General features: G+C 43.1%; 1 protein-coding gene across 1 annotated transcript in view; it reads right to left on the reverse strand.

The window, feature by feature from the left end:
- The window catches only part of megf6 (multiple EGF like domains 6), a 70,541-nt gene that overhangs the window by 40,645 nt on the left and 2,209 nt on the right, over window positions 1–27,687 (reverse strand). Inside the window, exon 5 of the mRNA XM_022192570.2 lies at window positions 1,598–1,720. Within this exon, the coding sequence (XP_022048262.2) occupies window positions 1,598–1,720 (123 nt within the window). The remainder of the gene's footprint in view (window positions 1–1,597; window positions 1,721–27,687) is intronic.

The raw sequence follows: 27,687 nt of genomic DNA on the forward strand, positions 1-27,687 counted from the left end.
ATCTAAATATCTGTATATTTTCTACAGGGAAAATTGAACGAAAAGCAGTGTAGATGCTATTAGATGTCAAAGTAACCAATTTCACTAGTCTCATAGTTTCAAGAATGCAAAAGTCGCAAACAGATGAAACTAATTCTAAAAACAACTGTGCTTGTTTTTCCGCTACAGTCTAAAGTCAAACTTGCTGTCTCTTCCCATAAAGATGTACTATTCACACAAAAGCCCATAAAAGTAGAGCTTCACAGCTGCTGAAGCCACTTCCGTCTATCTTCTCCAGTTCTCCAGTAACTTCTTAGGCTTTAAATTATCACAGAGTGACAATATCCTGTCCTAAAGGTTTAAGGTCAGGGGCACTTGTTCACACCTGCAGCTCTGAGGAACAAATGGGCCTCAGTGCCCCGCGCTAACTCGGCATATTTCTGTTAGACGAGGCCGACAAACTGAGAAAGCAGTGCAGCCTGCTGTTATTTCTGCTCTTTACAGCCTGAAGTCTAGACAGATTAGTAGGTCTTCAGTAGGTCAAAATGGAATAAATACTTCTGCAAAATTATGAAGGACACTGGACTCATTTCCATGCATGAGTTTGACCTGATACCAAACACACATTCATTTACACCCATAAAGTAGAAACGGCAACTAACACACTAACATTACCAATGTAAACATGTACATATTCAGGTTGCCAGCAAAAAAATGCTCGATGTTCATTGTAGGAAGTTTTTTTTTTTAACTGAAATTCATGAAGGTAGAAATTTCTATTATGTGCAGTAAAATAAAGAGGCACAAATTAGGTCCAAGGTTTTTGAACACTATTGGGCTTTAAAGCTGTTATTTGCTGAGCGGGTCCAGATAGTGTTTATAGAAGATTTGTGAGAGATCAGCAAGGAAAAGGTGAATGCTTGTGTGTCTACCTGTACCTGCAGATGAAGGTAAACAGTAAAATGGCTAAAATAATTCTCCTTGCAAAAGTTAGTAAAACTGCAGTAAAGCTGGTGAAGCTACAGGGGTATTGTCATGCACATTTCTACCAAAAGCACAGGGTAATGACAAGCTGTAAAATTGCACATTTCCGAACACTTCAAGTTTGGCAAATGTGTTGTGAGACAAACAAAAGATATATTTATCTTTTGAGTTTATCTCACTGTCCAGTGTGCCTGTAATTCAAGGCTGAGGCTAAATTAAGACAGGAAAGTGGACCACAACATAGTGTTTGAGATGAAGATGGTAAAATCTCTGTTTGACTTGTGCAGAAATGTCCATTAAAAGTTTCATTTAAAATCAATTATGAAGTTGATTAGTTTTCCTCCATTTACTCACATAGATTACACAAACCTCTTAAAAATTACTTCATAGCTCTATTAGAGGTCAAAAACTCCACCACTAGTTAAAGACTTGCTTTCGTATGCGTCACACTGGATTCTTTTGTATTAAATTTGGAAACAAACCAGCCATTTTCAACATCAATTCATTCACACTCGAAGTGAAAAGAAACACCCTCTTCCATTCATAAAACAGTGCAGTAAACCCTGGCTGGGCAGGCAGCCTGGTAAAGTCTGTCTGCTTGTGCATACCAGCCTCAGCCAGATGTCCATCTTACCATGGCAGGCTTTACCATCTGGTCCCAGTCTACTGCCTTCAGGACACTTGCAGTAGTAGGTGCCGATGGTGTTGCAGCAGTAGCCCTCACAGCCGCCTTTACCCACTTCACATTCGTTAACATCTGAAAGAAAAGGATTAAAAGGCTTACTAGCATAATGCACATGCTACAAAACACTGAAACAACTGTGAGGAGAAACAGCTTTTTAGCCCCCGGTAAGCCAACCTTTCTCCATCTTTGCAGACGCCTCATTGTGTTTTCCCTTTTCAGCATAAAGAAAAACATCGTGACCGTATAATTTCCATCATCACTGTATTAATCACGACCCAGCTGTCGTTCAAACACTGTGACAGAAATGCTTTGATATCAGTGTAACCCCACAGTCAGAAACAGTTCCTACTGACAGTGACACTGATTCCTCCTAACTGTATATCACCACTAAGAGTGCCTTTAAAGACAGCTGATATGTGCTCTAATATGTGTTATTTTCATATTAGACTAAATATAAAGATTTATAAATGCAAACAACTAACTATGGTTTCAGATATTAGCAGTAGTCATGATGAGGTAAACAGGAAATACTGTGATTTATAGCAGACTTTGACAGACTTTTTTTGTTTGCAACATGTATGGTGGTCATATAATAGATAGAAACACTTGATATTGTTTCTGCTTTACTGAAATCCCTGATCTTGAAACAGTGTTCTATTAGCAGCAATTAGAAATTGCTCACATGCTAATGTAATCAGTTGAAATGATATGCGTATTAAAGGATGTAAGGAAAATCAAAACCCTGCCTGAGAAGACTAAATGACAGTTTTCCATAAAGTCGTCATTAATGGAACCTATATGGTCTTGTGAGAAAAAGAGCAAATGAAAAAATACTCAGACACAGTATTGTATTTACTGTGTAAATCCCTAAATGAACTTTATCCTGATGTGACGTACAGTATGTATAACCTCGTCAAACCGCTGCTTCTGCCACTGTAGTTCCTGTCTATGTGGCAAGAAAGCCAAACTTCATAGATGATACGGTGTTATATGACTGGTGTAGTGAAAGGTGATGCTGAGATGCATTGTACTTCCACAGACACCTGATGTCAAAGAATAAAACTAAAGTGGAAAGAAAAAGTTATTTAATATTTTGTCCCCATCTGTTAAAAACATTTAATTTGGTCCCTATCTGTACTTGGCAATCATTTGTTCATCACAGGAGATTTCAGAAGCACAACTTGGAAAGAAAAAAGAAACAGTCAGGAGATAGCGAAAAGCAGGAAACAGTGTGCTTTACAGAGACAAGATGTTTGGCAGCTTCTTTGTGTCGACTGAGAGCTCATAACCAACCTGTCAGTCTTTATAACGGTGCTGTATCACATGATAGATACTTCATGAAAGTCTCCCACAACTTGCCTTTGGCTGTTCTTTAATAAACAAGGAAGTGAATCTGATCATTACAGAGCTCGTTTAAGGTTTTTAACACTTGTTTAGGCTTTGTGAGCATAAAATGAGCAGTATAACGCCCTTAATCTCCTGGTGTTGAAGTATTTATGCAAAGGTTAAGCTAAAGCACATACAGTGAAATGCATTGCAAGTAAGCAACATAGCCAAGCAACAAAGTGGAAAAAAACAGTTTTAGACATGTTAAATTAATAGACTAAAGTATTTGCCAGAACTCTCCTGCTGGTCCAAGAGGAGGAAGACACCCACAGAGCAACAGACAACTTGGCCAGTTTCATAAAAAGACAGCAGGGTATGAAAAAATTGTATCTGTTGTTCAGATAAAATATTTGATAGTGTTTCGGTCTTCATACATCTGCACGCAGGAGTAAACACAAAAACACAGATTTTGAGAAGAAAAAAGACTGTGAGAGCTACTCCCTGATAATGGCATGAAGGCACAGCAATCCATTTGGGCAAAATTGTCTCCAGCTGAGCATGCGAGATGTGTTATCAATAGCCTATTCAGATTATTTCATCTGATGGGATGCAAAGTACAGTAGTTTGGATGAGTGGTGCTGAATTATTGCAACCATGTGTGTATATGGAGAGGAAGAGGTGCTGTATGACCACACAATTTACAGTAGGCGGAACAGGAAACAAGAAAAAACAGCAACTGAGACAAAATACGCTCACAGCACGAATGTTTCTCCTCTACATGTGTAATAATAGGGAAAAAATAAATGTACAAAATCTGTAGAATTCTGCAGGACCTCAGAAACTAAGGATGGGTCGCCATATCTTTCTCAGGCCACACCCACACTTAGTTTCTGAGGGCATGCAGGGTTAACTGGGTCATCTGGAGAGACAGACTTTGTTTCAGGAATTTTTATAGATGATGATAGATTTTGCAGGTTATTAGCTGGCCTTCTGGCTCATCTTTATCGTAGTTCTTATTCTGAAAAATTACCTTGTTGTGATTGCACATACACAAGTTTGCACGTGCATAAATTTCCTCTGCAAATTATAATGAAAAGCAGAGGAAGACTGCTTACTTCAGCTTTCCAACTCGTCATTGCACCTTCCTGGCCGTCTGTGCTGTATTGACCTGCATTGGCCTTTACAAGCCTTCCCTTACACAGTAGTCCAGCATTCAGCGCATTCCCCTTCACTAGGGGGGATCTAGTAAATGTTCTGTCCAATCCTGAAAAACACACACACTCACACACACTGCATACACACACCCATAGCTGCCCACAGAGACACAACCCTGCTCTGCACTTTTCATCAACTCTCAGGGACGTGACATAGACTCTTAACCTCAGGGCCCTGCCCCCCGTACACATCCAAACTTTGATCCTGCAGCCCTAACGAGCTCTCCATATTAGCTCAGGGTCATTTGCCATCATCATCAAGATGCCAAGCAGAGAGAGAGAGAGAGAGACAGAGAGAGAGAGGGAGACCATATTTAGAGACACATTCGTTTAGGCCCTTTCAAAGCATTTTAGAGTTGAGATCTGGGTATAGTGGGGTTCGTAAGGCAGTGAATCATCTTTTTATCTTTTTATTTTATCTGTACTTGCACCAAGAGCATCAGAGAAAATTCCTTCTAAGTGTAAAAACCTACTTGGCAACAAAGCCGATTCCAATTCTGATTCTGATTCTAAATTTTACTTCAAGAAATAGGTGTCAGGGACACCGACCATGTTGTCATGGTTGTTTATTTCGGAGCAAGCTGCAATAATGCTCCTAAGTATACTCTAAATTGAACTAAAACCTCAAAGACAAGTTCAGCCAACTAAAACATCGAACAGACACATATTCAGATCAGTGTGGTTTCACAATTTTGGCTTTTTTGAACTTTGTGGCTTGGCCCAGTCAGGCTCTGACAGTCGTCAAATGAAGACATATCTGGAGTAAAAGTGCTTTAACGTGAGAAAAGCTAAATTGTTAGCAAAATGACTCTTGGACCAAATCTTCAAGACATGATTTAACTGTGCAGACGATTTATTTATTCAAGTCTACTGTCCATGTGTCCAAGAAACTCAGCAGTTTATTCAACAACCATTGTGAATGAGGTGAAGAATAGCACTTATTATCAGCATAAAGTAGATTTACAGCACGGCAATTCTCACGTTTGTCACTGAAAGTCACTGAAATATGCAGAGGTTCGTGCTCTTACATCAGTGGATGAGACGATGAGATCTGCTAAATAGATTAACTCTGAAGACAAAGATGAGAAGAAGTCACACTGTACATTTTTAAGACAAATGCAATGACTTTCAAGACATTTTCCTACTTACAAATAGTATTTCCCGAGAGGGGAAAGGTCAGAAACAATAAAAAAGTAAAGTTATATATCACTGCTTCCATACATCTACCCATCACTTATTCCCACTTCATTCTGTAGAGGGTCACAAGAGGTTAAAGTCCTTCCTTTACAGGTCCCCTACATCACAGAAAACTCAAACAGGCACAGGAAGAACATACAAACCCCACAAAGAAAGGCCCCAGCTGAACAGCAGGTTCAAAGCTAGCACTTTCTTGCTGTGAGGCGAACCACCAGCATGTAGACTGAGGCCACAGAAGGCATAAACACAAGGTAATGACATTAAAAACATGCACAATAACTGCCCAGGAAACGCGTGTTTACTTATTGCATTTTTTCTCACAAAAATTTAGTAATCTTGCAGAAAATGATGTGTACACTTTGAGTGTTTATTATCTTAACTTCCAGGTCTTTTGTCCAACCTAAGTTTTTCAAAGGCTCACAAATGATATAGTTTTGACTCTAATAACCAACAAAAATGGTGGAAAACACTAACCCCAAATCCAAACGTCCAAACATTTATTCAGAAAAACAGTGTGCATGTAAAGTACCACATGCTACAATATGTGGACACCCAAAGGCATTTAGTATAAAATGTAGAGCTTTGAATGTAAATCTTTAACAGTTGCTATTCATTGTTGTATTTTGCTAGAGCAGAAAAGTAATCGTAAACAGTTACAGATGATGCGTTCTTGTCCATATACATATGAGTGCTCGGATGGCCTTGGGTGGATTATTTCTTTATTAGCCCAATATATGCTGTTATGAGCATCTGAACAATTCCTTGCTTTCTCACAGAACCAAGAAAATTTTTTGATTATATGCGATTCACGCAAAATTGGAGGTTTCATTCAGTCCTATTTTGCCCATTTTTACTGTGCATCTGAGCAGCATTACTCTTGGCACATGCTGGCATTAAGATAACCATTTCTGCCTTGGTTCAGCTGTTGGGAATGTGGATTTATTCGACAGGCCAACCACATGTAAGTACCACACATGGATCCATACACACATGGATGCAATGAGTTAACTATAATAAGTCTCCATAGATTTGCCTGATGTCACAAGTGGACCTTTAATCCTCCAAGATAACAGGGTTTAAAAGACAAAATAGTCCTACTCTATCATACATATTGTGTAATCATTCTATTCCTCTGGCAAAGACACACTTACTTCTAAGGTTTTCACAAGTTTCTTGATGGAGTTTGATGGAAAGTAACTCCTTTTATCTAGGTGCTGTACTTAAGTACAATTGTGAGGTTCTTTTCTTTAATATTATGATTGTATGCTGCTTTATACTTTCACTGCATGGTATTTCAGAGGGAAATACTGTACTTCTCCCATTTATTCAACAGCTTTAACTACTTTAAAGTTGAAGATTGTACATAATGGGTAATTTAACAAGCTTTTAAAATACAACACATGGTTAAAATTAAACCAATGGTCTCTTGCCTTTTTGACATCTGACATCTTCCAAAAAACAATGTGTTGTTGGGGTTACATTTTAGATATTTATAGTATGAGTTGTGACAAGAGGCACCAAATATTGATTGCTTCTCACAAAAAAATCAAATTAATAAAGATTAGAGGAAAAGGTCCTAAAACAGGAAATTATTTGTGTATCAAAACTTTGATTTATACTTTAAATTAATAATCTGATGACTCTACAGATTTATCTGCCATCTCTTTATTTAAAAGTGCATACAACTAGTTCCACCTGCAGCAACTACAGCAGGAACATGCAGCTAACGCACAATAATCTGATGATGTTGGATAATAATATTACAATAACATCAGCAAGAGTGACCAAACAAATACTTTAATACATCCAGAACATCTTGTGACTATAATGTGTGCACTTTTTCTTATCTGGATTTTTCATTCAGGACTTTTACTTAGTAATGTAGCATTTTTAGAATGTTGTTTGATAAATATTTCTAAGTAAAGAATCTGGACACTTCTTCCTTCACTGGAACCCTGACAGAAAAACTTGCCATTCTCTACTGTTTGGGGAAAAGCTGTCATGAAGCCCTGTAACTTTTCTAAACTAAAGCACAGAACTTGTTTTAGCTGCAGGTCCCTTGAGGTTCTTCCTCACTATTCACCATACCAACCTCCTCATGTGGCCTCTGAGCCTCAGACCTACAAATTTGGGTCATCAATCTTCATCTCATGGACAGACCGACACAACAGATGACACATACCTCTGACCTCAACACAAAGTAATTCTTTCTTTCTTAAAATTTTGGTAACATAGCTGCATGCATTTAAATGTATAGTACAATGTGTCAGTTTTCTCTGACACAAACTTTAACAGTGCTGATAGTCTATTCATCTCTTGAACAAAATCACAACCAAATGGAAAGTGCTGGTCCATAAGCTGCTATTGGCTTATGAATGGAGTGATAATAGTTTCCCATCAGGTAAGGGAGAGAACAAACAGCTGCTTGAATGCTCTGGTGTCCTCTGCAGACAAGTATCGGCCACCAAGTCCTGATTCCTGCATATCTCATTAGGTGTTATTGACATTACTGTCCTCTGCAGTACAGTACCTCCCCTTTCCAATTTCTCCAAGGACCTACATACTTCCTCTCGCTAGAAAAACTATTTGAAGCACATGGATGTTACATAAATCAACAAACCTTCCACTGTGCATGTGTCCATCCTCCTCATGTTAAAAGCATTAGAAGATACAAGTTGAGATCAATAACCAAATCAGCAGGACACCACTGCCAAGTATGTCTCTCAGCGCTGTTCAATGGATACAGATGTCTTAGATGTCAGATTTGAGTTGTCATAACTGATACTCACAACTGATTGGATTTACTGATTCTTCCCTATTGGATGGAATTTGAGTCTGGGGCAGGAATGATTTGTATTTCCTACCGTTTTCTAGTCTGTATTCCCACATTTCTATTGTAGCAAATGAACACAGGAAAGGGAATGCTTACCAAACTAATAATAACTTGGACAGGCAACCATCCGAGTCCACAAAACCCATGTCGTACAGATTTCATCCCAACAATAAGAGCTCACTTTGCAAGCTGTTGCACTTATCTGAAAATGGCTCATGATCAAAAGTAGACAAAATATTTGATATTGCAGCACCAGCTATAGAAATACACCATAGAAACATCCAGGAAACAAAAAACACTCTTCCATTACTCTTTTAAACATCAATTAATAAAGCTGTAAACCCCCTGACGTTTGCCAATAATCTGAAATATTACAATGTTGAGATGCAAGATGAAAATGTGTTTATGATCATAATGATGATGTAAGGCAGGAGGTCGCTGTGACAGAAAATTTGTTGTACTTACTGGTGAGTTTAAGAAGCATTGTAGCTGGAGGAAGAAACGCACCATCAAATGCTAGTAGGAAAAACACAACCCCCTATGAACCAGAACAAAGGTCAAAGGTCATTCAAGGACAGCTAAGAAGCTTTAAGGAACCTGTCACAGAGAGGAAAGTGAGCTTCAACAATCTGCTCAGTCGTAAATAAAGATTAGACGAAAGGCGGGCTGTTGTCAAGATTTGGCGAGCTTGGAAAAAAAGACACAATCAATCATGGCTCTGAACATTGAGGAAGAATGCCAATTGTCATCATGGCCTTTTCAAGCTTGCAATAACAGAGAAAAGGAGCATAGAGATTGTGTTTGTTGATGCAGAGTCAAATTGTGAGTGTTTTGTTATCTGTTGTGGATGTTAGTAAGGCTCATCAATATGGGACTGAACTGTCTTTTTGAAGAACCATTAATCCAGTCATGCACATCATGAAGGATGTGGTCGCCTCACGCAGTAGCGCTCGTTTGTCATTTGTACCTTCAATGCAATATTTATGCTTTAAAATAACAAGAATTTCTGAGAACATATAGTTTCTGTTTGAGTCTGATGTGACAATCTTACTGGCACACAGACTTTTCACTGGCTGTGCGCATATTTTTTGCCTCTCTCATTTTATAATTGCAATAATAAAACTTATTTGCTCCCAGTGCAAGAAAAAGTTACTTGAATGATGGAAACTGTGTGCTGCTCTGCTTTTTTCCCACACTTACTTACTTTGGGATACAATAGTACACTCATTCCATTCCAACTCAGTTATGAACAAATGTAGCATTCTGAGGCAACATATTCAAAAGTAAAACATATCTTCCGAGCTGGGGGAAAAAATAGAACAGGACACCCACCTGCCCTGAAAGTCTTGTGTTAACGTTTGCCTTGTATCTCTGTAAAAGCCTAACTTGGTTCTTCTACATCTGGAAAAGCCATCCTGTTTGCTTCTCCCGTAGATAGGAAAGAAAATCTCTTCCACAGAAAGGGACGAAACGTGGCCGTAGATTTATGCCTTATGTTAGATACAGAACTTCTTGGTATCTTTGAGATAATAGTGACTGATTTCACAGACATGGAATAAACACGATCAGTGCTTAGGAAAGAAAAGTGCACTGAAAATTGATTTTAATCTGGGACTATACTTTAGGCATGTTGATGAAGTTAACCATGAAACAACATTTGAGTCTGTTTTGAGTCTCTCCTGCATATGTACTCAATATCAGTGCTGCCATTGATATTTTCTGTTGTCGTAAATTTTACCATTAACCAGTTTCTTCATACTGCAGGTGCCTGTTAAAGTAATGCTGACACTGGAGGGGCCACAGCCCAACCAAGTTCATGGAAGATAACCTCCACTGCTACTGTAAGATTCTCTCAGTGAGCCTTGGGAGCACATGGTTAATCACACAGGCCATTAGCTCCGAGCCATTCAGCATTAACCTGATAAACAACGGTGCCTAAATGCATTTGGAGAGATGAGAGTGTGCGTGTTTAGAGTGGAAAAACCTCTCCACCATATGGCAGCCATTATAGGGCTCTAATGAGCTTCTTCCTCTGACAGCTATGCCGAGCATGTAGCACTTGGACTCTTCCTGTCAGACCAACCTTCACGGTTTTATCTTGGCACATGATTCATAAATCCACACAGTTGATGGTGGACTTGAGGAATGAAAACAGGAAGAGGAGGAACACGGACCATAAAGAAGGCACCCATCCATCCATCTATCCATCTATCCATCCATCCATCCATCCATCCATCCATCCATCCATCCATCCATCCATTTACTAGCTAGTCCTGCTTTATCCTGTAAATGTTGGTGGGGGACTGGAGCTCTACCGGGCTAGATGCATGGCACAGCCTGGACAGGTTGCCAGTTCATCATAGGGCTAAAACCAATACACGGACAACCATGCATGCTTACACTCACAAATCTGGAAAATTTACAGTCACCAATGACCTTAGCATGCATGTCTTTGGACTGAGGAAGGAAGTTGGAGAAGGTGTTAACCACTGCATCATCATATCACCCCCATAAAAACAGCAATAAAACAAATGACAAGTAAATATTCAGTCCTACAGTAGATTTTTTTCTTTTTTTTAAACAGACCTTTGTACAGTGCCTTGTGAAAGTATTCGGCCCCCTTGAACTTTTCAACCTTTCGCCACATTTCAGGCTTCAAACATAAAGATATAAAATTTTAATTTTTTGTCAAGAATCAACAACAATTGGGACACAATCGTGAAGTGGAATGAAATTTATTGGATATTTTATACTTTTTTAACAAATAAAAACCTGAAAAGTGGGGCGTGCAATATTATTCGGCCCCTTTACTTTCAGAGCAGCAAACTCACTCCAGAAGTTCAGTGAGGATCTCTGAATGATCTAATGTTGTCCTAAATAACTGATGATGATAAATAGAACCCACCTGTGTGTAATCAAGTCTCCGTATAAACGCACCTGCTCTGTGATAGTCTCAGGGTTCTGTTTAAAGTGCAGAGTGTCAGGTCTGTAGTGAGGAGGGTGGAAACGGTGAAAGAACTGGGATGGAGTGGTGGTGATTTAAAGGTTTTATTGTGAGGGAGAAGGATGATTCTGGAGAGGGATTGCTGGACCTCCCGGTCTAGGTCTTGGACTGGGGTGATGTGTTGGGATTCTTGTTGGCGATGGATCGGGTTGGGGTTCGGGACCTGGTCTTGGCTGTGGTACTGTCTTGGCGGATGCTGGACCTCCCGGTCTAGGTCTTGGACTGGGGTTCTGTGTCGGGATTCTTGTTGGCGGTGGATCGGGTTGGGGTTCGGGACCTGGTCTTGGCTGTGGTACGGTCTTGGCGGCGGTTCTGACTGCGGACCGTTGTAACCTTGTGGCAGTGGGTTGCGCTGGGCTCTGGATTTGGTCTCGGCTGTGGTAATCTCTTGGCTGTGGGTCTAGCGGGGGTTCTGGGCTTGGTCCTGGCGGGGGTATCCTCTTGGCGGTGGTTCAGACCGGTAGTGCGTGGGTTCCGAGCAGTTAGGACTAGAGAAGCAAGGAAAGGCAGAGTTACACACGGTTTTATGCAGAACAACAACTAACCTTCAGAATCCAATTTCTGAGACAACTTGGTTTGGCTGGCGTGTCACTAACTGTGAGTAGTTTGAACAACAATCCGGCGAAGAGTGGATGTGGCGACCGGCTTTTAACTGTCAGGGTGAGATGATGACGGAGTGGAGTCAGCTGCTCAGTCCAGGCTACGTGGCCAATCACCTGAGTGGCTCCAGCTGCTGCTGAAGCCACTCTGACCTGATTAATGAGGGTGAGAGAGAACCGGTACAAAACAACACAGAAACACATGGCAACGGCAGAGCCCAAAAAACATGGCATGACATCAGCAAGGAAACCCCCATAAAGGTTAAAAAGGAGTCTGTAGCCAGCAAGGCAGGACGGGAGTCATGACAGAACCCCCCCCTCAATGGGCGACTCTCGGCGCCCTTCGGGGCTTGTCAGGATGGGTGCGATGGAAATCGCGAATGAGATCCGGGTCCAAAATCCGGGCCTTGGGAACCCACAGGCGCTCCTCAGGTCCATACCCCTCCCAGTCCACCAGGTATTGCAGGCCCCGACCCCGGCGGCGAACATCCAAAAGGCGGGAGACCGTATATACGGGGTCGCCGTCTAGCATACGCGGGGGCGGAGGAGCGGACACGGGAGGGGCCAGCGGGGCTTCCTGAACCGGTTTTAGCTGCGAGACATGAAACGTGGGATGGACCCTCATGGAACGTGGAAGATCCAACCGGACAGCGACTGGATTAACGATCTTGGAGATTGTAAATGGACCAACAAAACGAGGAGAGAGTTTTTTGGGGGATGCACGGAGGGGAAGGTGTTGGGTCTTCAACCAGACCCGTTGGCCAATGGAGTAGGTCGGCGCCTCGGACCGATGTCGGTTGGCCTGATCCTGAGTGCGACGCGACGATCGGAGGAGAGCGGCACGTGCACGTCGCCATGTGCGTGCGCACCGGCGGAGATGGGCCCTGACTGATGGCACCTCAATTGTCTCCTCCAGGGCCGGGAACACAGGTGGTTGGTAACCGTACAAGCACTGGAAGGGGGAGAGACCAGTAGCGGCGCTGGGAAGGGTGTTATGCGCATACTCCACCCAGGGGAGTTGCTTGCTCCAAGAGCCTGGGTTCTTGGAGGATGTGCATCTAAGGGCGGCCTCCATGGACTGGTTCAACCTCTCTGTCTGGCCATTACTCTGTGGGTGAAACCCCGAGGACAAACTAACCTTGACCCCGAGTGCAGTACAAAAGGCTTTCCAGACAGCCGACGTGAACTGCGGACCCCGGTCCGAAACTATATCCCTTGGCAGACCATGAGCCCGAAAGACATGGTGGACGAGCAGATCGGCCGTTTCTATGGCAGAGGGAAGTTTAGGCAAGGGAATCAGATGAGCGAACTTTGAGAATCGATCTATGATAGATAGTATAACAGACTGACCTTGTGACTGAGGCAACCCGGTGACGAAGTCAAGGGCTATATGTGACCATGGTCGTCTTGGGATTTTCAGAGGATGGAGATGACCCACGGCCGGCTGTGTGGACGTCTTATTTTGGGCGCAGACAGAGCAGGCAGCGACAAAGTCTCGACAATCCCCAGCCATGGAAGGCCACCAGAACCGCCGCCGGAGATTTGATAAAGTCCTAAACTCCCCTGGGTGGCAGGCGAACTGGCTGGAGTGAACCCACTGTAGAACCTCCGAGCGGACAGATTCGGGGACGAACAGAGTTCCTGGGGGACCCGCTTCGGGGAATACTTGGTTCTGTTGAGCTCGTTTCACTACTGATTCTATATTCCAATTAAGACAGGCCAGGTGGCACGGGGACAGGATGGGCTCCGGGATCTTAGGAGAGGCATCGTTAGAGAAGATACGGGACAAGGCATCGGGTTTGCCATTGCGTGACCCAGGACGATAGGCTAATGTAAACTGGAATCGATCAAAGAATAGTGACCACCTGGCCTGTCTAGGGTTTAGTCGTTTGGCGGTCTGCAGGTATTGGAGGTTCTTATGATCAGTCCAAACCAGAAAGGGGAGCTCCGCTCCCTCCAGCCAGTGACGCCACTCCTCCAGCGCCAATTTGACTGCTAACAACTCCCGATTACCGACATCATAGTTCCTCTCGGCCTGTGACAGTTTACGTGAGAAGAAGGCGCATGGATGAAGCTTCCCATCCCCGCCGGCACGCTGAGATAGCACCGCTCCCACTCCGGCGTCCGAAGCGTCGACCTCCACAATGAATTGTTTGGTCGGGTCTGGTTGAATGAGAACTGGGGAAGAGACAAACAGAGATTTTAGCGTGACAAAGGCATGCTTAGCGGCAGGTGTCCAGACAAACGGAATAGCGGCGGACGTGAGTGCGGTTAAGGGGGAAGCGATCTGACTGTAGTTGCGAATGAAGCGGCGGTAGAAGTTGGCAAAACCCAGGAACCGCTGAAGCTGTTTGCGGTCCCCGGGCTCCGGCCACTCAACCACCGCCGCTACCTTGGCTGGGTCCATCCTGACCTCTCCCGCGGCAATGATGTAACCCAGGAAGGACACCGATACTGCATGAAAAACGCACTTTTCAGCTTTGACGAAAAGACGGTTCTCGAGCAGACGCCCGAGAACCATCCTCACGTGCCGTCGGTGCTCCTCCAGGCCGCGGGAGAAGATCAGGATGTCGTCGAGGTAGACGAAAACGAACCGGTCCAGGAAGTCCCTCAGGACGTCATTGACGAGATGCTGGAAGACGGCCGGGGCATTGGTCAAACCGAAAGGCATGACACAATACTCAAAATGCCCCAAAGGAGTGTTAAAGGCCGTCTTCCACTCATCCCCCTCCCGTATCCGCACCAGATGATAAGCTTTTCTGAGGTCTAATTTTGAAAAGATCGAGGCGCCGTGTAAGGGAGTAAAGGCTGAGTCTATGAGAGGAAGGGAGTATTTGTTCCGAACGGTGATTTCATTTAATCTTTTGTAGTCCACGCATGGTCTGAGTCCGCCGTCCTTTTTTCCCACAAAAAAGGTTCCAGCCCCGACTGGAGATGTGGACGGACGGATCAGACCGGCTGCTAGCGATTCTTTGATGTATGTTTCCATGGCAGCTCTTTCTGGTTTTGAGAGGTTATACAATCGACCTCTAGGAAGGGGGGCTCCCTCAAATAGATCTATGGCGCAGTCGTACGGCCTATGTGGAGGCAGAGACACGGCTCGGTCTTTATCGAAAACGGAAGCCAAATCGTGGTATTCTGTGGGAACGTTGGTCAAATCGGGAGGTAACGACCGCGGTTTTGTTTCCGAATCCCCTGGGTTTTGGGCGGATACTAGACACTTGGCATGACAGTCTGAACTCCAAGTCAAAATTTTCCCTAGCTGCCAGTCTACTTGGGGATTATGAAGTCTCAACCATGGATAGCCCAGGACAATAGGCGAATTTAAATCGGAAAGTACAAAAAATATGAGTGATTCAACGTGATTGCCTGAGGTTCTGAGGGTGACTGGGACAGTTTGGGCACTCACCTGGGCTAAACGGCGACCATTGAGAGACAAGGCACATAAAGGTGGTTTTATAGGTTCAATAGGTAACGAAAGTTGACTGACCAGAGTTTCATCAATAAAATTGCCCTCGGCTCCAGAGTCCACCAGAGCCCCTACTGTGGACCGGTGCGACTTCCAGCATATAGACGCAGGTACCTGGAGATGAGTCAAAAAAGGGGAGAGAGATGTTTGGCTCACCCGGACCCCCCCAGACCGAGGTGAGCCGTGACGTTTCCCGGCCTGGATGGGCATGTGGCCACTAGGTGTCCCCGTTCTCCACAGTAAAAGCAGGCTCCTCTCTTCAGACGTTCTGCTCGTTCCTCCGGGGATATGCGAGCCCGACCCAGCTGCATGGGCTCCTCTCCTGACGTTGGAGTAACCGGAACAGAGAGATTCCCACGTGGAGGAGGAAGGGACGGCACTGTGGAGCCGGAGTCGCGGGACCGAGGACCCGGGCGTGGGTGGACTGGGGGGGAAAAGCGAGACACCTGTGGGTTCGTATGCCTCTTCTCTCTTCTTCTTTCTCGCAGACGGTTATCCAAGATGATTGCCTTGTCTATGAGTGAATCTAAATCCTCGATTTCGTCTCGGTGAGCCAACTCGTCTTTTAGTTCCTCGCTCAATCCTCTGAGAAACTGGAACCGTAGGGCTGAATCGTTCCAGTCCACAGCGGCTGCTAATGTCCGGAACTCCACCGCGTAATCTGCAACACTTTGTCCGCCTTGGCTGAGGCTTCCCAGCCTCTTCATGGCGTCCGCTCCGCGCACCGGGTGGTCAAAGGCGCGCTTCATTTCCTCCGTGAAGGCGGCATATGAAGCACAGGCTGGTCTCTTATTTTGCCAAACCGCTGATCCCCACCGAAGCGCTGCTCCTGTCAATAAGCCCAGGGTATAGGAGATCTTTTGCTCATCGGTACGAAAGGTCTGTGGCTGTGCGCTAAAAACTAGGGAAACCTGCATAAGGAAGTCACCGCAGGCTCCTTGATTCCCAGCGTAGCGCTCGGGGATAGGCATCTTGGGTTCCGGAAAAATGGTCCGGGGCGTGGCGATAGGTTCAGGGCTCGGTGGTGGTTGAGTCGGTGGGGGACCGGTGGTGGTTGTGGACTGGAGAGTTGAGCCAGAACGGTGGTAATCTGGTGCAGCTGGGCTGTCATACTTCCCATCTGCTCGGTCAGAAGACGGCTCGAAACCCCCAGATCGTGGAGGGCTTGGCTATGCTGGTCTAAAACAGAAGGAGCGGTTGCTACCTGGGTCATTTGGTCGGAAAGGGAATGAAGCTGGGTGGTTACCTGATTTCCTGCTTCTACTAGCTCCCTTAAGGTCTTGCTGTGTTGCCCCAATAGTTGACCATGGATGGAAACTGCGTGCAGAACCTGGGAAGGGGAAGGTTCGTCTGGACCCATGTTCTCCGTTTCCATTTTCAGGGCCGGATTGTTCTGTCAGGTCTGTAGTGAGGAGGGTGGAAACGGTGAAAGAACTGGGATGGAGTGGTGGTGATTTAAAGGTTTTATTGTGAGGGAGAAGGATGATTCTGGAGAGGGATTGCTGGACCTCCCGGTCTAGGTCTTGGACTGGGGTGATGTGTTGGGATTCTTGTTGGCGATGGATCGGGTTGGGGTTCGGGACCTGGTCTTGGCTGTGGTACTGTCTTGGCGGATGCTGGACCTCCCGGTCTAGGTCTTGGACTGGGGTTCTGTGTCGGGATTCTTGTTGGCGGTGGATCGGGTTGGGGTTCGGGACCTGGTCTTGGCTGTGGTACGGTCTTGGCGGCGGTTCTGACTGCGGACCGTTGTAACCTTGTGGCAGTGGGTTGCGCTGGGCTCTGGATTTGGTCTCGGCTGTGGTAATCTCTTGGCTGTGGGTCTAGCGGGGGTTCTGGGCTTGGTCCTGGCGGGGGTATCCTCTTGGCGGTGGTTCAGACCGGTAGTGCGTGGGTTCCGAGCAGTTAGGACTAGAGAAGCAAGGAAAGGCAGAGTTACACACGGTTTTATGCAGAACAACAACTAACCTTCAGAATCCAATTTCTGAGACAACTTGGTTTGGCTGGCGTGTCACTAACTGTGAGTAGTTTGAACAACAATCCGGCGAAGAGTGGATGTGGCGACCGGCTTTTAACTGTCAGGGTGAGATGATGACGGAGTGGAGTCAGCTGCTCAGTCCAGGCTACGTGGCCAATCACCTGAGTGGCTCCAGCTGCTGCTGAAGCCACTCTGACCTGATTAATGAGGGTGAGAGAGAACCGGTACAAAACAACACAGAAACACATGGCAACGGCAGAGCCCAAAAAACATGGCATGACATCAGCAAGGAAACCCCCATAAAGGTTAAAAAGGAGTCTGTAGCCAGCAAGGCAGGACGGGAGTCATGACACAGAGAGCATCATGAAGACCAAGGAACACACCAGGCAGGTCCCAGATACTGTTGTGGAGAAGTTTAAAGCCGGATTTGGATACAAAAAGATTTCCCAAGCTTTAAACATCTCAAGGAGCACTGTGCAAGCAATCATATTGAAATGGAAGGAGTATCAGACCACTGCAAATCTACCAAGACCCGGCCGTCCCTCTAAACTTTCACCTCGAACAAGGAGAAGACTGATCAGAGATGCAGCCAAGAGGCCCATGATCACTCTGGATGAACTGCAGAGATCTACAGCTGAGGTGGGAGAGTCTGTCCATAGGACAACAATCAGTCGTACACTGCACAAATCTGGCCTTTATGGAAGAGTGGCAAGAAGAAAGCCATTTCTCAAAGATATCCATAAAAAGTCCCGTTTAAAGATTGCCACAAGCCACCTGGGAGACACACCAAACATGTGGAAGAAGGTCAAGGGCGTCAGTTTGTTTTTAAAAGTGGGGGGGATGGAGACCACAGCCATTGTCAGATGGAAATGCACACCCTGGGTGGCGTGCTGGGTAATTGGGAACACCGGGGATATCCCCGGTGGGCCGCTTTATTGTTGGGCCGCTCCAGTCATAAAATAATAATAATAATAATAATAATGCTTTAAATCATGGGTCTCAAACTCGCGGGCCAACTGCGGCCCGTGGGACGACATTTTGTGGCCCTCTACTTGAGATCAACGTTTAGCATTGGTGCGGCCCGCCTGCTTTTCTCATATGCTTCTGTGTCGTTGGTAAGACAGCACTTTGAGAAAATGTCGAAGAACGGCGGCAAAATGCCAAAGCTGGGCTCAAACTCACAACCACCGTACCAAAAGTGGAGGCTCAACCTGTTGAGCTATCGGTACATACGGGTAAAGGGGTCTGTGGGCCGCTATAGTACTAATTCTCCGAGGCCAAAATTTTGCCCCTGCACGCCTCTGGTCGGAGCTTCCACTTGGCACGGGCGCAAATTTAGCATCTGCACGTTTTTTTTTAACCTCACGAAGGTGTGCTGCATGTCTGTGCAACTCTCGGTCGAGTGCGGATGGTGCGTTTAGGAGCGTCGGAATTTTCTATACTGCTGAAAAAAACTGGGTGTACAACGGCTTACATGTGAAGAATTTGAATGTGGTGGAGACAAAATGACCCCTGACAAAACGTGGGGGGGACACATCCCCACCGTCCCCCCCTAAACTGACGCCTATGAAGAAGGTGCTCTGGTCAGATGAAACCAAAATCGAACTTTTTGGCCACAATGCAAAACCATATGTTTGGCGTAAAAGCAACACAGCTCATCACCCTGAACACACCATCCCCACTGTCAAACATGGTGGTGGCAGCCTCATGGTTTGGGCCTGCTTTTCTTCAGCAGGGACAGGGAAGATGGTTCAAATTGATGGGAAGATGAATGGAGCCAAATACAGGACCATTCTGGAAGAAAACCTGTTGGAGTCTGCAAAAGACCTGAGACTGGGACGGAGATTTATCTTCCAACTGGACAATGATCCAAAACATAAAGCCAAATCTACAATGAAATGGTTCACAAATAAACGTATCCAGGTGTTAGAATGGCCAAATCAAAGTCCAGACCTGAATCCAATCGAGAATCTGTGGGCAGAGCTGAAGACTGCTGTTCACAAACGCTCTCCATCCAACCTCACTGAGCTCGAGCTGTTTTGCAAGGAAGAATGGGCAAGAATTTCAGTCTCTCGATGTGCAAAACTGATACATACTGAGACATACCCCAAGTGACTTGCAGCTGTAATTGCAGCAAAAGGTGGCGCTACAAAGTATTAATGCAAGGGGGCCGGATAATATTGCACGCCCCACTTTTCAGGTTTTTATTTGTTAAAAAAGTTCAAAATATCCAATAAATTTCGTTCCACTTCACGATTGTGTCCCACTTGTTGTTGATTCTTGACAAAAAATTAAAATGTTATATCTTTATGTTTGAAGCCTGAAATGTGGCGAAAGGTTGAAAAGTTCAAGGGGGCCGAATACTTTCACAAGGCACTGTATATCCACCTGAACAGGCACAGATGTTTGTGACGACACAGTTTCTTTGCTTACATTAAGGAGCTCCTGATTTAATTCTTTATCATTCAATCACTATTACTCACAAGACTTCAATGTTCAACAGTAGCCTGCTTTTAGTTATAAAAAATGTACTAAAAGTGGCACCAGTAACATTATAAGTGGAAAAAAATAGTATGATATTGTACATTTAGTACAGCAGCTTTGGCTTAAAGAATAAGCCATCTGGCCTTTGATTTAGACCCAGAGGAAATGTTTTATCTAACAAGTCTGTCCATCATGCCAATAAGCACTTGAATTGAATTCAGTCTTCTTTCTTTCATTCTGATTTTTCCGCTGATCAGGACTGTTTTTTCATGACTGACAATAAGTGGTTCAGCAAAGCTTGAATCTATTTCTGGATGGTCTGACGTATTCTGTCAGAACCATCAGTATATTTTAACTGAATTTTTTAACTAATTGGTGCCATTAGTGATCACTTTAAGTAACTTTTTTAAACTATTTTTTTTCTCTTGTATACTTCTGAGTGTCCAAAGAAAGTGTAGAGGGAGAAAAGTCCTGATCACTCAATAATTAAGTTCAGCCAGTTGTAGAGGTATTTCACCATCTCTGAAGCCGAAGTCAGCATAGATTTTAGTGAACAGTAACCACTAATAAGAAGAGCATGAGACCTGCCAGACAAAGCAGCGACCAACCTGGCAGAGGTAATTGTACCGTCTGCAATGCAGTTCTTATCAAACAAGAAACATTATGACATCCACACCTCACAAACTTCAACACCATAGTGGCCAGTAACTAAATTTAGGTTAAAGAGACCTTTGAAACAAGACCAAAACAAGCAACAAGACCCACCATCAGCCATATGGTTCCAATCATATCTTAAATGTATTACTGTCTGCTGCACACTTCTGGCACATCTAAGCCATTTAATCTCTTAACCGGGCTTTTAGGTTGGTGTCTAACATACATGATTAAACTGTGTTAAGACCTCATTTATTGACAATAATTTAGTTTGGAACTTCAAACAACTGCCCCAAAACCTATTCTTGCAGATAAAGAACTGTGGAAGACTGAAGTAAAAGAGGCTCATGTTGCTCTGGAGTCAAAACAAAATTCTCATAATTGATCTGCAGCTCTGCAATAGAAGCAAACGCATGGAAAATCTTCTGGAAGATAAGTAACTAGATGTATTCATTTTTAAGTAAGTTTTTTTATTGTAATCACATCAGGATATTTTGACTTGAATTAATCTCTGATCTTAATTACTTCCAGAAATCTAAAAGAGAATATAGTTCTTTTCAATTTTAAGAGACATATCATTTCACCGATTCTTTTTTCAGGTTCAGGGCTGCACAAGTAAAATTAAACCTGAACAAATTTGCAGGGAAGTATGATATTACGGACAAAGGTTAGTGGAAGCAGTGGAAGAGAGGGGAACACTGACTGAGAAGCCATAAAGGACATATTCGGTATCAGTTTGCCCAAATTGGGACAATAAAAACTTTCTAATCTAATATCAAGAGAGGAAATTACCAGATCATTTTTTTAAAGGTGGTAATATTGTTGAGCTACCTTCAAACATTGTTAGATGACAGTTATTTATAAAATGTTCCTTTGACCACTCTTAATGTTTTTTTTTTGGTTTTTTTTACATTTTTACACTGAATGTTTAAATCCAGACCCTTACTCTTAAACTGGACATAAGAGCATACACTACACAGTTTTAGCAACAGCACTTCTGTACAGGCCTCTGAGGATAAAAACAATTAAGATGACAAAAACAGCACATGTCTAGCATTTGTTGTAAACAGGATCTCTCCTCCTTCTGTGCCAAAACACAGGAGACCTGAGGGTTTTAAATCCAGATAGCCACGTCAGCATCTTTCCCCTCCAACTGTTTAATTCACCACAGTCCCTCTAAATGCAATCCAGTACAAAGAGATACTCAATACCATTCCTCAGTCTATGATAAACTTTAATTCAGTCTCAGATAAATTGTGTTGTATTAGATAATTTCCTGGGACTGAAAAGGATAAGCTCTGCAATCTCATTATACACTGTATTGTATAATGACAATAAAGAATATTCTATTCTATTCTATTCTATTCTATTCTATTCTATTCTATCATTACATGCAGCATGTAATGGAGATTCTAAGGTGTAAGTGCTATAACTCAATATTTTTTCAAACAGAATCAAACATCAAAGTTTCTGAACTCCTTCAGTCTTCAGCTCTGTCCCATTAAAACACAGATAGACACAACTTAAAACACACATCTATGTACAGGGTTTTACATGTGTGGACGTACACACAGACAGGTGTGTTTCATTTAATAGGAAAGGAAACCAATCCAGACATGAGCTCAGTGACGGAGGTGAGAATCGAGCCCATGGGAGAGACCCCAAGGTCCTGGGGATTAAGCTTTCACGATCATATGAAGACAGAGGATTCCCATGTGAGGAAAATGTGATTTGCAACAGGAACAACCATGAAGCTTTCTGCAAAGCTCCTCATATTGAAAGGCTGGTAATAACACCATCCACTCCACTTTTATCGGTACACATCATTTCTTTTAATGATAAATTCTCCTTTGACTTTGGTGGCGAGTTTGTGTATGCACATAATTGAAAGACAGAACAGCAAAAACTTTGCTTTTCCTTGCATTTCCTCGAAAGTCAGAAGATTGTTTCAATTACTATCATTGCTTCTATCACAGCCTTAACAACCCAAGAAATCCCTAGCATCCGCTGACGTCATAAGCTGTCTTACATCGCTAAAACCTCCAGTAGAACAGGATCCAGTCTTCGACACTGTCAATAACCACTATTCTATGAAGTGCTTTGAAAACAGCCAGACTTCTTTAGTGAGGACCAGATGGCTTCTGTCCTCACACAGTTATGTGCCAGTGGTCTCTTAATTTCATGCAGGCCCATGCACCAATTTCACCAAAGCAAAGCCTAATCCGTGGCTTAATAGAGTGAGACAGACTGGTATTCACAAGCAGGGATAAATGTAACTATTACAAAGCAGGCTCCAGTGTCTCAGCACATGATTTGAGCTTTTTCCAGGCTGTTTATAACCTCACAGTGTCAACACCATGGCCTTGGTGTCAGTGGCTGACATACATTTCCATTGACGATGCCTACTGTCTCATATCAGAGATTGGAAGCAGGTGGCCCCCTCAACACACAGTGGGTTCCATCACCACAACTTGGCAGACACACCAAAGAGAGAAGCAGTTCAAGAGACCAATCAATGATGAGTGTTGAAAAGAGGGGAGAGGCAGCAGAGCATGGATTCTAACTTGAAGTGTTACCACAGCCAGCACTGCTCTTCTGCATTGCACTTGGTGTATGTTCTCCATTTACTGAACTGTGCTAAAGAGGTATGTATATTGTCTCTTCAGCCTGCCTCAATATCATTTATCCTTACACTTTATTTAGTACTGAATTAGTATAAACACCATTAAATGTCACATATTTTGCCCCTTTACAATGAACTAATGGAAGTGTCCCATATTCCAAGAATGTGTCTTTCAATTTTCTGTACAAAATCCTTCAAAGACGGTTAATTTCTCATTGACGGTATAACACTTGTTTCAGTGTCTGTATCTTTAAATGTAACTGATCTGCTGCTGTCAATGCCTCCTTCAGGAAGAAGACGCTCATGTGTCTTTTTTAGACACTGCAAACAATTGACCACACGCCAGCCAACTGAGATCTAAACTATTGTGTGAGACTAGGAACCTCTATCACATCCTCTCAGAGCAATCATTTTATATAAAGCTGAATTCACAGTACTGTTGTTGTTGTTTTTAATTCATGTGTATGGTGAGTTTGCCAGACGATGTGGCCGTTATGAAATCTGTAGTTTGAGACTGTCCTCATTGAAAAAACGACCACATAGGTCGTCTGTACACGCCCGTATTACAACCTAGTGTTATGTTTTGACGTTAAGCGACCTCTAGCGGTTGAGTAAATATCGACACTCCGGTGTCTCAGCTGAAACGTCACCATGAACAAACTTTGACCTAACACTATCCCTAACCCTAAACCCAACCATAACCATAACCATAACCATAACCATAACCCTAAACCCGTCTTGCGAAAGTGAGGGAAAAGCCGTTTCGCGAATTAAATCCCGTAATGCCTTCCTATCTCTCGTAGGGGCACTAACGTAAATACACTCTCATGGGTCGTATTCAGGGACACGTTACATACGACCTGTGTGGCCGTATAAGTTTGAGGGCTTGTTGTGTACTGTAGTTTAGTGGTGTAGAACAGTAGCTTGGAAAAGGTTATGAAGTGACTGCTGATTAACATGTAGTGTTAATGGACTGGATTTTTGTCCCTATTTAATGTTCATCTCACCTGTACAACTATTTTTTAAAAGTTTTTAAGGCATACAAAAATGTGGGATCTCTCCGGTAATAGAGATCTAGGGATCTTGGTTCTTAATAATGAAGTAATTTTATGTCATCATTTCTAGTTAAGACCAAACATAATGTGTCATTTACGTCCTGAAGAGAAACCTCTTAACTATGACTTTGGTCTGCTGAGGGACATAGATGACTCTCGAGTTGTTAAATGCTCCCATGTGCTCACCAGCTAGTCACTAAACCTCATTGTGTGTACTGTTTGGTGCTGAGTAGGCAATGTCAGTGGGTTTATAGCAGTCTTTTGCTGAAAACTGCTGCCTGCTGCATGAAGCTGGTAAACACCCTGATGAGAGCGGTGTGAGTGAGCCAAAACACCAAACCAGCACAATAAAAAAGATGCTGGAAAGCTCCATAAAGCTGTGGAGAGTTGAGTCAAATGAAGATCTGTTACTGTGAGCAACCTCCTTTGCATCCAAGAAGTCATGTGATCCAATGTTAATACAAAAACGTCTACAATGACTTTTATCATAGTTTGTATCAAATGGCAAATAAACTGCCCTTACATAGTACTTTTCTGTTTTTGCTTTATTGCTCAATTGTAGAAGGTGTTAGTGTGTGTATTCAGCCATTTGCCCAGACACATATCGAACTCACAGCCGGCCCATCAACACAAACACACAAGCACACCTGTCTGCTTTAACACACACATATGGAACGGCCTTAACAGCTTCTGAGCAAAAACAAGCACTCTTGACTTCAAAAAATAACATAACCCTATCCCCAAATAAAAGAAAGAAATTCTCTTGAGGGAATTTAAAGAGACTGATTCACGAAACAGCAGCTCACATACATCGCCTCCATCACAGGTGCAGCATATAATATAGAAACTGAAATACAGGTTAATGTACAAACTGCAGATGATGCTGGAGACATTACAGGCAGCGTGATTAAAAGCACATGTGAAAGGATACGAACATGCAGGGAATACCGTATGATAAATCTGATGAAGTCTTGCGAAACATCTTCATGACAGAAAAGCAAGGCAGTAACCTTTAACTTATTAGTCCAAAATAAATGCACAGAAGTCAACATTCCTGCTTCTTTACTGCATCTGCTTTCGCTCCAACAAACATGAATCACATACAGGACAGTAATAAGTCTGTCATCTTGGAATGTAAAATCCCACAGCACAAAACTTGTAATGACGAGTTCCCCTGGTGGTTTCATGTGCAAATACAGATTTCCATGCTTCCTGGTCTCTCATGGTAATTTCAACCAAAATGTTTTGCCCTGGTGCTTTATTGTTTTTCTGTAGAATGCTGGTAATAAGTCGTAATAAGCAGTATTGACAGTAATAAATTGCAACCTGTAACACATATTAAAAGTCAGTCACTATGGGAGCAGGTTTGACATTAGTGAAACTATTCCATGTGAAAACACACATTTTTTCTGCTTTTCAGTTACTTTTAGTCATAAAAATTCTTTAACAACCATCTTTACTTGTATGAAAATAAACTATGTCCAATTTGGGGGTGTTTTCCTTGGGCCCTGGTTTAAAAAGATGAAATATTCTGTGGTTATCATATTCTCAATTATTCACCACCTAACTTATGAGTTGCTACAAGTTCTGTTTTCACATTTTGGATAATACTAGAGGTCTATAATCTATTAACATTGTGTGTGTTGGTGGCTCTCGATCAAGCTAGGGATGATTTTCACATCAGTGCTCTCATCAATTACGGATGAGGATGAGTGGTCCAAATTTCCAAACAGCTCTGTGTATTTTTGTAACAGCTTCATCCGTCAATGGAAAAAAACTTATCTGCAGGACATGCATGGACTGATTTCACAGCATTATTATTGCCTTCTACATGACACTGTCAGATGGCAAACTCTGTGTTGTATATCCCAGGCCACATGCCACTCTTTCTTGAGCATAGCTAAAGCAGATGTTGCTTTTATAAAACAATTGGGCTAAGACTGCAGTATCTCTTCTTGTATGCCAACCTTCATTTTAAATAAAGAAATACCTGAAATTAGAAAATGCTCAAATCCTTACAACACTGAATATTTCATGCATGAATTTGCCACCGAATCAAACCGAGGTACAATGAAGGAGCCTGGCTGAACACAGGAGCTTGGCAGACTCTTTCCCTGTATAATGATTCTGGCAGAAGAGTGCGGATAAATCTGTCTCGAGAGATGAGAGAAGGAAAAGCATTTTATACAAAGAGAAGAGTAAAATGTGAGTTCTCAAGGAGGGTCAAAGCACAGGATGTGAAAGAGAGAAGGAGAAACCGGGAAGATTTCCGATTAGATCTAATATCTCCCTTGCCAATCTGCCACCTTGGTGTGTGAAAACCAAAGAGTCCATGTGAAAGCAAACCCAAGGGCTACCTCTAACAAACAACAACACGTTTGTGTGAAAAGTCAAGAGGAAGGACTGTTAACCTGAGGCAGGTCCGTCCTCCTGGGAGAGTCAAGGAATCAAACGGAAAAGCCTCTGCGGTGACTGTGTGTGTTTGTATGTTTGCGAGCATGTGGGGGGTAGGAACCAAATATCCTCTGCTCGCCATTCTGTCTCTGCAGGACTCTTCCAGAACGGTAACAACCACCCCCCTGTTAGACTGTTGACGTAGACCACAGGGGTTTTGAAGGCAGAACGGACAGACACTGACAGAAACAGTAAAGATAACGTTCAGAGGTTCTAAACAACCTGTTTGCCTCTAAATTGTGACAGATCTCTGGTATTGTTCAGCTGCAGTTCATTTAGAATTTGGAGGCTGAGGTTACTGGCATATTATGTTTCTTTTTCTGCAGATGTCCTCAAAATTTTCAGCATCAAGAATTTATTATTTTTCTCAAGTTCATAAGCTGGTATTTAAATGAAATTTAATAAGTACATCTGACAAGAAACATTTTAGAGGAATCTTTTTTTTTTAGGAAATAGGAAGATATTCATACCTGTGCAGACATTATAAGGCTATGGCTAGCAGTCATTTAGCTTAGTTCAGAGACTGGAAACAGGACTTGAAGCTTGCATGGCTCTGTCAAATTTTCAAAATTTATCCTCTGAAATAGTGTCCAGAAAACCAGCAGAGAAGAAACAGAGAGACAGTCCTTGTAGAAACACCTGGTGTGAGCTATACTAACTAGCTGCTGGTTGTATAGCTCCACATTTGCAGTAGATTCTGTATATGAAGCATCTCATCAAGCCTTCCATTAGAAAATGAATGTGCGAAGTGCCCTATTTCAAAATCGTTCAACTATTTCTTTAAGTTATCCGTCATGACAAAATGTAATTTCACTTGTTGTACTATTCCTAATTAAATATCGCCACCACATTTCCAGTTATATAAGTTTTACTTTTTCACCACATGAAACCAGAACTGACGATGTCCTCATTAACATGCAGTTTTTACAGAGTGGAGGCTCAGCTGGCTTTGCCACAACACTCCAGGCTTTCGCCTTCAAAGTAAACCTTTCCTCTCAGAGTGCATTTCTTCTACCTTTAACTAACTAGAGACCCCACAGAGCAGCCCCATCCAGTCACAACTACACCACAGGCTCATTCTGCTTTTGTAAAGTGAAAGCATACGGTCTGAACTGAGCCTATTAAAGATTTAACATGTTGTCCACAGAAGTG

Source organism: Acanthochromis polyacanthus, chromosome 13 (genome assembly GCF_021347895.1).
Source record: "Acanthochromis polyacanthus isolate Apoly-LR-REF ecotype Palm Island chromosome 13, KAUST_Apoly_ChrSc, whole genome shotgun sequence".
Classification (NCBI taxonomy): Eukaryota; Metazoa; Chordata; class Actinopteri; family Pomacentridae; genus Acanthochromis; species Acanthochromis polyacanthus.